The sequence below is a fragment of the Sciurus carolinensis genome, chromosome 11, assembly GCF_902686445.1.
Source record: "Sciurus carolinensis chromosome 11, mSciCar1.2, whole genome shotgun sequence".
Classification (NCBI taxonomy): Eukaryota; Metazoa; Chordata; class Mammalia; order Rodentia; family Sciuridae; genus Sciurus; species Sciurus carolinensis.
Window position 1 is genome coordinate 73,984,317 of NC_062223.1, and position 11,813 is coordinate 73,996,129.

At 39.3% G+C, this 11,813-nt stretch overlaps 1 protein-coding gene and 1 pseudogene across 1 annotated transcript; both read right to left on the reverse strand.

The window, feature by feature from the left end:
- Positions 1-1,591: 1,591 nt before the first annotated feature.
- On the reverse strand, positions 1,592-7,969 carry LOC124960665 (keratin, type I cytoskeletal 18-like; annotated as a pseudogene).
- Positions 7,970-10,248: 2,279 nt separating this feature from the next.
- On the reverse strand, positions 10,249-11,244 carry LOC124960741 (olfactory receptor 52I2-like). Its single transcript, XM_047519663.1, has one exon. It carries the CDS (start codon positions 11,221-11,223, stop codon positions 10,249-10,251), a length of 975 nt encoding a protein of 324 aa, XP_047375619.1. The 5' UTR covers positions 11,224-11,244.
- Positions 11,245-11,813: the final 569 nt, after the last annotated feature.

Sequence of the window (11,813 nt, forward strand, 5' to 3'; positions counted from 1 at the left end):
TTTTGAGATTAAATATTTTGTCTTCATTGTCTGAGGTACTGTCTTCCAGGTGATCTAGTCAATTGGTGTTATTTTCTATTGAGTTTTTAATTTGCTTTATTGTTTCCTTCATTTCAAGGATTTTTGTTTGGTTTTTTTTTTAGAATCTTTATCTCTTTATTGAAGTAATCTTTTGCTTCCTGCATTTGCTCTTTCAACTATTTATTTAAGTGATCTTTTGTTGCCTATATTTGCTCTATCATCCTTTCTTCACAAATAATTTTAAGTATATACATTCTGATCTCCTTTTCTGACATTTTTTCTACTGTGCTGTCAATGGATTCTATAAATATAACATCTTGGTTTGTTTGGGGCACTTCCTTCCCATGTTTTTTCATGTTGTTTGTGTATCTTCCCTTCTAGCAGTGCAGATCTGTGGTATTGCAGTTTTCCCCTTATAGGCTTATAGTGACCCTGCAGGTTTCCAAAACTTCTCCTTTAAGGGGGAGATCAAATATTAGCAGTACCCAGTACAGAAAATATGAAGCCCTAAACCAAATAGCCCCTATGAATATGTTAACAGTATTGCCATAATGAACAGAGAGGATGTGTTTGATTATTATGTACAGAATAACCAATAGATTTGCAATGAGGTCTATAGTTTATAATGATGGACAAAGGTGATGGTAAGGGGTATAGGATGTAACTTTTAATGGGATAAGAAAAGAGTATATAGAGAGCACAAGAAAAATAAGAAAATAAAAACTTGAAAATTTCAAAAAGGAGAAAAAATATCTGTACTGTAATAGTCATATACTATTCAAACCTCCCAGTCTTTGGTAGCCTGATGCATACAGGCACCTGACAATGAGCTCCCAGTCTCCAGCAGGCATCTCAGGATGGGAGCAATCCCACCTAAAGATGGTGACTTTTGCTTCTTGGATAACCCAGGATGGATGCACTGCAAATGGGGAGACGCAGCATGGGTGCTGACCAGGCAAGGGCACTGAGTCCCCACGGGGCATGGGCCCTGAAGGAAGGGCATGGTCAGTTGGCCCAGGGGTCCTGTAGGTCCTGGATGTTGTCCCAAAATTGTGGCAGCCACATGTAACCAACCCTGCGGGTACTGTGACAGTGGACTTCCAGGCAACAGCAGGCAGCTGGCGATCCACTGGCAGTCTGCGGGTCATCTGAAGACTATTGGCAGACAATCAGCAGGTGGACCTCGGGCCATGGGTGACGGGTAGGTGAAAGGCAGGCAGTGGGCAGGCAAGAGGCAGGCAAATGGGCAAGGGCGGATGATAGGTGGCAGTCAATGAGCGATCTGCACTCAAAAAGTAGTTGATATGCTGGCAGACTGTGGGTGATCACAGTGAACGAATGGGGTAAACAGAAGGGGATTGATGAGCAGCAAAGATGACCTCACAGAGAAACAGATTTTCCTTTGCTTGAATCCCAAGTTACAGAGCAACAAGGAATGCAGCCTTCCTCTAGTCCACCATCTTGAATCTCTTATCCATATCTTTGCCAACAATTGTCATTCTATTTTCTCCAGTGACTTCTGACCTTTTTTTGGTTTCTTATTCCCCCAAGGTCCACTGCTTCTGCTGCCTCAGTGTCTCAGTACATTTGTATTATGGGTCTCAGACACTGTGTTGGCATCCAAATCCCACAGGTGGCAGTCCTTTTAATATTTTGCATAGAGTTATTGCTATTTGGGCCATAATTGACATTGAAGTTCTCCCTGTCTTCCAGCAAGCAGTGGTAAGGGGCAACCTCAGCCTCTAGATGGACCTTGATGTTCAGCAGGGCCTTGTAAGTCCTGGGCCTGGTCTGCCTCTCTGCCTGGGTCTGTGACAACCCTGATTCCAGGTGCAGCAAGACCCCATTAAGCTATTCCATGTACATGGTGCAGCAGGCCTCCATGTCCCTCAGACTATTCTCTAAACTGGACTTGAGATTTCTCATGGAGTCCAGGTGATTCTCGAAAGACTGGGCCATGCATCTCAGCTCTGTGAGCATCATTTCAGCAGCCCTAACCTCAGCAGACCACAGCTCCAATCTCAGCAGACTGCAAAGTAACCACTGTGGTGCTCTCCTTGATCTGCTGGAACCAGTACTTTTTCAACTCCTCTCAGTTATGCTGAACCAGTTTCTTATCCTGGGTCTGGATGTCTGCCATGATCTTGCTGTGGTCCTGAGATTTGGGAGCATTCACCTCGGTCAACCCACAGCTGGCAATCTATCCTTGAAGACTTTGCCTTCTTGCTCATGGTTCTTCTTCATGAACAAAAGTTCCTCCTTGAGAGCCTCAATTTCCATATCTAGTTGAAGTCAAATGATATTGGTGTCATCAATAACCTTGAGGAGCCCATGGATATCACTCTCCATCAACCGGCACATGGTCATCTCTGTCTCATATTTGACTCTAGTATCCTCAACAGCAAGATGAGAATTGCCAATCTGCAGAGTAATTCTGGTATTGTCCACAGAATTTGCCAAGATCTGAGCTTGAAGCTCCTTGATGATCTTATAGTACTGCCCTCAGTCCATTAATTGGGGTCCCATCTTCTTCAGATGTTCCCAGAGTTTACTTTCCAGGATCCTCACTCTGTCCAGGAAGGAGACCAGGTCTTGCATGGTCTCCTTCTTGCTCTGGATGATTCCTATTCCTGCCAGACTGCTGACCATCCCTACCACCAGGACATTGGAACCCCAGCCTCCCTGGAAACTGGGAAGAATGGGAAGCAAAACAAGATCCCTCAACCCAAGCCTCTAGAGCCTACATAGACTCTGGCTGTGCTACTGCCAGGCCAGACCTGTGACCAGATGGAGCCCAGAGACCAGTAGTTGCTGAAGAAGAAGGTGGAGTGACAAAACTCATACTGGAGGAAGGCAGGAGACCAGGACTCAGGTTCAGGCCACTTCTATTTTATTTTTTATAGGTGTTATTCTAATGGTCATGAGGTAATACCCTTACTTCTAATTTTCCTTTCTCTAAGAAAACATCTTATTATATGTTAGTTGGTCCATGACATATCATCTTTACAGAAATATTAAGTCCTTTGCCCAGTTTTTATTGGGGTCTTTGATTTTTTTGTTGTTGTTGTTGTTGAACTGTAGGAGTTCTAAATTTACTAGATAGGAGAATCTTAAAAAAATATGAGATGCAAATATATTCTTCCATTCTGTAGTTCGTTCTTTACTTGGTTGGATATTTTGTTACACAAAATCACGTTTCTTGCATATTTTTGTCTTTGTTGATGGTGCTTTTGATGTCATATCTAAAAAGTCTTAACTATTTCAAATTTCCCTTTATTTACTTCTAGTTTTGCAATTTTAGTTCTTTCAATCAGAAAAACAATTCCATTTACTGACACATAGGCCAATGGAATAGAATTAAAGACACAGAAGTAATCCCGAACAGGTACAGTCATCTGATTCTGGAAAAAGTTTCCAGAATATTAAAGAAAAGACAGCCATATTAACAAAGGGTTCAGGAAAACCTGAATATCCATATGTAGTAGAATGAAACAAGATCCTGTCTCTCACCCTATACAAAAGACAATTCAAAATGGATCAAAGAAGCCAAGCACAGTGGCACATGACTGTAACCCAAGCAGCTCAGGAGGCTGAGGCAGGAGGATTCCGAGTTCAAAGCTAGCCTCAGCAAAAGTAAGGTGCTAAGCAACTCAGTGAGACCCTCTCTAAATAAAATACAAAACATGGCTGGGGATGTGACTCAGTAGTCAATTGCCCCTGAGTTCATTCCCTGATAACCCCCAAAAAAGGATCAAAGACCCCAGTATAAGACCTAAAACATTAAAACCACTAAATAAAAACATAGGGGAGAACCTTCAAGATACTGGCACAGGCAATGACTACCTGAATATGACTCTCACAGCACAAATAATAGCAAGAATTTACAAATGTGATGACATTGAATTTAAAACATCTGCACAGCAAAGGAAACAATTAACAGAATAAAGAGACAGCCTACAGAATGGGAGAAAAACCATTGCCAGCTACGTCTTTCCTGAGGATTAGTAGCCAGAATATGTAAAGAACAAAAAATTCAACACCACAAAACAAACAACCCACTTACTAAGTGGCTTAATTATTCTCATTTATTGAAAATTATGAATTCTCATTTATGACATTTATTCCTCCTACCTAACTGTAAATGTGTATCTGTGGACCAATCTCTTCCCCTTTCTGACAACCTCCACCTCTATTAAATACCATTATAATATCTAGTTCTATGAAATAAACTTTCCAAATCAATATGTGAATGAGATAATATGGTATTTGTCTTTCTGCATCTGGCTAATTTCAATTAGCATGATGTCCTCCAGGGATGCGGAGGCATGAATGGTAGAATTTCATTCTTGTATATAGTTGAAAGATTTTTACTTTCTCTTTTATCTTTCTTCCTCTATTTTTATTTGCACTCTTTCTACTTGCTCAGTGTCGGGTTCTTTAGTCCCCTTGCTCTTCTCGACCACGACAAGGGAAGGGAGCACTCCCAAAACAAGGCCAGACCGGGAAAGGTAGGGCCGGCTGACCACACCCAGCCCTCCGGTGGGAGGACAATCAGACGAGTCAGGGAGACCAGTCACAGCAGGAACTCCTTTATTGAGGAAGTCACACAGATTTTATGTAGGGTGGAGGCTAGGCGAGAACCAATCAGCTTAAAGGTCAGCAAGGCACAGGGAGTTCATGCAGGTGAGAGTCCCATAGGATTATCTGGCAAGCACAAGCTGATCACGCTCGCGGAACTACTGTTAACCAATCCCTGACGGTGGTCTGATTTATCGTCATTAACTTTTGAAACCGCCTTTGAGGCCTTGATCTTGCTCACTTGCCAGGGAGTAAGGAGTCAGCCTGAGTTAGTTAACGTATTATTCCCAACAGCTCAGAATATATAATATTTACTTAGCATTCTTTCCATTGTTTTATATTTTTAAAGCCTTAGAAAATAAGTTTATTCATTGTACATTATCAGTCCCTTTGAGAAAGTGTCCCCCATCATCTTTCAGTTGTGTCAAATTGGACCTCTGCTATGAATTCTCGTGCCAGAGGAACAGGTAAATATTCTATGTGTTTAATGGCTATTTTTCTGTATTCTTGATCTTATATAATTTATCTCAGTATAAAATTTTAGCTCAGAAAGACTCTAATTGAATAAAATTGCCCACAGACCACCACTGCCATATCAAAGAAGAACCAAATAAACAGAAGTGTAATTGCATATTAAAATGAGTGACCAAGGAGAATGCTACAAATGAGCAAGGGAAAGATTGAAATTCTATAAGAATCAGATACCTGGAAAGGCAGTATAAAAACAGGAACAAAACACAATAACTAGGGAGACTCCTCTTTGCAGAGGAAAGGGTGAATGTGAGGATTCATCAGAAACTCCATCAGTATATCAGTAATCATTGCTACTAGATAGTTTCACAGACCTCACAGGCTTATAACCCTCACAAGGCAGCTAAGTGTGGTCTTCACAATAGATTTTCTTTGGGAAAGGAACTCACATTGTCTTCCTTTAAACCCTAATAATTCAGGATGCTGAAACTCAGCACCAGTCAGAGAAGGGAGTAATTTATACTGTCCTCCAGTCAGAAACATCTGAATGTCCCCATATTTGGAACACCACAGATATTCCTCCCACTATCAAAGGGACCTGTAACCTCTTGAACCCAGAATCACCCAGCAGAGCAACTATAACCCAGAACCCACATCCATGTAGTGCCCAGCACTACAAGGAACAAATGGTTCAACTCTGGAGGAGGGAAGGGTGATGCTTTCCAAAACCTCAGACATGAAGACACTTGTTCCCTGGAACAGGGGGCATGGCCAGACGGGAATAAAGGCAGGTGCTCTAGTTCCCTGATACTGCCTCTCCCCACTGCCAACTGCTCCTGGGCATGCTCCACTGCTGGATCTGAGAGCGTGTGCTGCAGACATCCAAGTCGCCATGCCAGTGGTCTTTGCTGATAGCACAGCAAGCCCCAGCAGTGCCTGAAAAAATGTCTACCAGATTCCCAGCACCATCTCTTTCCAGGGTGTCCATATGGTACATACCCAACCCACACTGCTGTATGTACCGCATTTGCCAGGGGTGCTAGAGGGTCCCACACCAGCACAGCCCCTGAGGACAGCAGGTCTCTCTGACCACAGTGCTGCTCAGGCTGTACTCAAAAGATATCAACCACAGCCAAAGTAGTTATAGGGAGACAAAAACCACAGTGCCCAGATGGACCTAAAGGTAAGATAACCCTCCAAACTGATACCATAAGACATCTTAAGGAGAAAGTGATTTACTAAGAAACTCATTATGTAAAAATGATATAAATAACTTACCCCAAATATTTACAAATTAAAAGAGTCAGGTCTAGAGATGTAACAGTGGTAGAACACTTACTAAGCAGACATGAGGTCCTGGCTTCAATGTCCAGTACAGACACGGACACACACACACACACACACACACACACACGTCATAAAAAATATGAAAAGGTAATATAGTACCTCCAAAAGAATACGATAATTCTCTAGCAACAGATTCCAAGGGAATAATACTGATAAAAATGTCTAATGAAGCTTTAAAAATAATAATTATAAGGAAACAATGAGACTCAAGAGAGTACAGAAAGACAGTTGAACAAAATAGAAACAAAACCCATGATATGAATCAAAAATTTGGCAAATACAGATCTTGAAAAAGAACCAAACAAAACTTGGAAATGAAGAACTCAGTAATTCAAATGAAAACATATTTGAAATAGCTAAAATATGAAATCAATACAGATGCCCTTCAGTGAATGAACAGATAAAGAAAGTATGGTATATAAGCACAACAGAATATTATTCAGCCACAAAAGTAATGAAATTCTGCCAGTCACAGAGGTGCTCGCCTGTAATCCCAGAAGCTCAGGAGTCTGAGGCAGAAGGATCATAAGTTCAAAGCCAGCCTCAGCCACTTAGCAAGACCTAAGCAACTTAGCAAGACCCTGTCTCTAAATAAAACATAAAAAAAAAGTCCGAGAATGTTGCTCAGTGGTTAAGCACCCTGATTTCAATCCTAGTTCAAAAAAAAAAAAAAAATGGACAAAACCTAGAAGAAATGGATAAATTCCTAGGTACATGTAACTTACCAAAAGTGGACCATGAAGGCATGAAAAACCTGAACAAACCAAGGAGTAATAAAATTGAATGAGTAATAAAAATTATCACAACAAGGAAAGTCCAGGACTGGATGGTATCACTGCTAAATTCTATGACACTTTTAAGGAAGAACAGATACCGATTCTTCTCAAACTTTTTCAAAAAATTGAAAGGGAATTTTTCCAAACTCACTCAATAAAGCCAACCTTACCCTGATACTGAAACACACACACACACACACACACACACACACACACACACACGCATGCACACATTTTATAGACCCAACACCTTTAGTGAACATACATTCAAAAGTTCCCAACAAAATAATAATAAATTAAATACAAGAGCATATCAAAAAGCTCATTCATCTGAGTGGAATTCATTCCAGGTATGCAAGTATGGTTCAACACATGCTGTGGTTCAATATGAACAATAAGCTTAATGCCCCACAACAACAATTGGACAAAAATCATGATCATTTCAATAGATGGAGAAAAATCATTCAATAAAATTCAACATCCATTTCATCTAAAATGTATTCTATATTTTAAAAATAAACTAGAAGAGAGGAGCTCAAAAATTCCATGTACAAAATGAAGATAAGAAGATGACAATATTAATTATTCTGATTTGACCACTACACATTATAGGTACATATTAAAATGTCATACTGTACCTCATAAATGTGAATTATTTTGTGTTAATACAAATTCAAAAAAAAGTTTAAGTAGACAGAAATGCTAAATACACTGAACTTAATCACTACTCAAGATAATGATCATTACATGTAATGAATTCTCACAGTGTAGCTCATAAATAGGTACAACTAAAATTATAATAAATTAAAATAAACCATTAAGAAAAAATATTTTTAGTTCATAATTTCCATTCTTGAGGGAGTTTTGTTTGTTTGGTTTTTAAAAATGTTACTCTACTCTTATTGGATTTACATGTTGCTGGCAAAAAGTACCCACCCACAAGAATGGGGCCCTAATTAGAATAAGATAGACCCTATTCTTGTATAATTTTATCAAAATGAATTCTACTGTCATGTATAACTAAAAAGAACCAATAAAATAATTTTTTTTAAAAAAATAAAAGCAATTCATGCCTGGTTTTATTTTCCTTGAACATGACTTAGGTTTGGGGTGTTTTGTTTATTTGGTTTTGGTTTTGGTTTTGTCTGAAGACCAAATGCAATTTTTGTTATTTTAAATAGTTGACAGACTCACCAATATTAGTCTCAGAGTTGACAATTTCAAATAAATGTTTCCAGGGAGTTCTTTGAAAAATACATGTTAAGATCACCTTTAATTCCTTTGATTTTTAAATTCTCTTCAGGGATTCCATGGACATAAAAATCTAACACATATTCATTCGACTTCTTTGTCTTCTGTTATTTTCTATCTGATCCCTGTCACCTCTTTATTCTGTTTTCTAGTCTGGGTGTTTCTAATATTCTATCTTCAGTGTCCCTAATGAAATTTTAATTGCATTATTTTCCCTCTTACCAAAATATAATTTACCACATAATTCCTGGATATGATCTTTGCCTTCTTTAAAATTACAGTCCCAAGTTCAATCAAGCTTTCTTTTCTAACCTTTGATTTTCATTCATTTTTCTTCTCAAGTTCTGGGTTTCTTTTGTGAAAAATTTATAATCTACAAATGTTTAAGACATATGAATTCATGTTGTATTGCCATTTTCATTATTACCAGATTTTTATAAGGCTGCCTCCTACTATGTTGGCCCTCAAGTAGAAAATGTTCTTGGTTGGTAAATAAGTCAAATGTTAGCAAAAGTTATGGATTCTGAGTTTTAATTAGCAGGTTAGTTTGAAAGAGTTATTGTATTATTATTAATTTACACAGGACTACAGTTTCAATCCTAGCACTATCCTTTAAAATTAAACAAGTGTTAGACAAATTTTAAGTACATAAAATGTGTCAGGTGTTATGTAATTTTTTTCCATTCATTATTTCTTGGAATCTTCAGCACCCTCTATGAGTTAACGTTGTTTTTGCCATGAGAAGAAAACAACCCTTAAAACAGATGTAACAACTCACTACTCATGGTTTCTCCTTATATAGTCAATTTTACCACTATTAAGAAATTATTATTTTTATTGAATTTCAAATGTACCCTAATCAAATATATGTGTCTCTTGTGTATGAAATCTTTTTTTTTCTTTTCACAGAGTTGATAACTAGTTGATAAGACTTTCTGAAAGAAAAATATAAAACAAGATTTAAATAAAAATTATGTAAGTAACCAGGGACCTGTTGAAGAATGGTGATATTTCAATTTATTTTTCTATATTGTTCAGAATTAAACTTTTCATCCCAGAAAGATCTTGAGATGTACCCACAGGAAGAAAGACCTAAGCTATATTTGGTTCCTCTTCTATGCCTTAAAGTTGAGTGACAAAGAGCAGAACAGGGATGCATCTTTGTGTCTAAAGTGAAATGAAGCCAGACAACCAGAAAAATGTTATCTGGATCATATATTGATAATTGGCTTCTCTTGCTATGATTCTTTTTTCTCTTTCCAAGTTCAAGTGTTGACAAATTGCCACCATCTTTGATCTCAAGTTTGTATTCTCCTCAGATAAAACTGGAATCCACTTTGGTTGGAGGACACTGGTCTAGGTGTGAGCACATGACCCAAGCTGAGTGGATGACCAAAGAAAAGGGTCACACAGTAACAGTTTCTTCCATGTAATCACATGGGGGAGAAGCAATTCTGAGAAAATCAGAGAGGTATTAGAGAAAGTGTTTTAAAGAGTTGTTTCCTTCAGCAGAGCAACTCTTGGGACATTAGGTTAGAAATATAGGTCAGAAGCTAAGGAAAGAAAAATCAAAAATATATTTTCTATGTTCAAATTTATCCCTATTAAATACTAATAAAAATGTCCAAAAATTATAATTACTCCATTGATATTCTTATTAGAAATTATAAACTTTGCAAGGATGCTCTTTACAACATCATCTTAGAATTCCTGGGGTGTAGGTAAAAAAAAAAATCTATCTCCATATATCACTAAGATACCTTTAAAGTTGGCAAGAATATTCAAGGTCTGAAGAGTTTAGTGTTCATGAACCCTCACAAGTGTGTTCAAACAGACAACAAATCAGCAAATTGCATATTCTCTGGCGTATTTGTTTGGTCCTCAGGCCATAGATGATGGGGTTCAAGGTGGGTGGAATGACCAAATACAAGTCAGCTAACAGCACCTGAGAGTGCAGAGGCACTGTGCCCTGTCCAAGCCAGGCTACATAAATGGATGCCATCCCAGGAAGATAATACAAGGCCATGACCCCCACATGGGAGCCACATGTGCTTAATGCCTTCCACTGGGCATTCTTGGAGGAGAGACCAAACACTGCCCTGAGAATCAGGATATAGGAGGCAGCAATGAAGGTCACATCAGAGCCCACAATAATGGAGGAACCAATCAAACTATAAAGACGGCTAGGCATGGGGTCAGCACATGCTAACTGGGCCACAGCCATGTGCTCACAGTAGGAATGAGGAACCACATGGGAGCCACAGAAAGGTAGATGACTAACCATCCAACTCAAAGGGGTCATGAATGTAACAGCTCTGATGGTGATGGTCACACTCATGCCCAGCATCACTCTAGGTGTGAGAATGCTCTTGTAGTGAAGGGGCTTGCAGATGGCTACGTAGCGGTCCAAAGCCATGGCCAGCAGCAGCCCCGTCTCCATGGCTGTGGCTGCGTGGACAAAGTACATCTGAGCGAAACAGGCACTGAAGCTGATGGAGCTGTGTCCTGAGGAGAAGATGCTCACCATCTTGGGGACCACCGAGGAGGCCATGACGATGTCCACCGCAGCCAGAACGCACAGGAAGCCAAACATAGGCTCTCTCAGGGTGGAATCCATGCAGATTACAGTCATGATGAGGCTGTTTCCCAACAGGGCTATGGTGTACATGGCACTCAGTGAGATAGCCAGCCAAAGATATGAAGACTGCAAGCCTGGAATGCCCACAAGGAAGAAGGTGGCAGGGGTTTCCATGCTGTGGTTGTGGGGTGGCCCCAGCATCACAGGTGAGGCTGCTTTCCTGTTAATATAAAAAGTGGTATAAGAAAGGATACAGTCCTGTAAAATTGTGCCTGTCTATGGTGTTGATAAACCTGGTGGATATTCTTAACTGGATGGTAATCTCAGGATCAGAAAACTGACATATGATGATGTTATCCTGCTCCACCTTCTATCCTGCTCAAGGTTCTTCCCCTACTAATTTCTATTCATTGTTCAAAGATCAGCTCTTAGGATACCACCCTTGAGAAGTCATGTCGGATCTCTCTCTATTCTGTGTTCAAGTGAATTTAGGCACATTTCTTCTGGGCCTTCATGAAAATCACATGCTGACCAAGGTAATCTAAACTGAGAATTCCAATAATCTACCTATGATTATTTTATGCATTCAAGTGTGTCGCTCTTGCTGGTTGCCTTATGCCAAGTATGTAACCCTGAGCTGTGGTGCAAAACAAGAATATACATATATTCATTATAGTTCATAATTTCCACAGAATTAATAAATCAGAGAAGTTTGTCTTTCATCTCTTATGCTTAGCTACTAATAATCATTGTTAAATGAAATTATCAATTTCTTGATATGGAATGTCACA

Coding starts and splice junctions, on each gene's coding strand:
- LOC124960741 (XM_047519663.1), bottom strand. CDS start 11,223: ATGCTGGGGCCACCCCACAACCACAGCATGGAAACCCCTGCCACCTTC.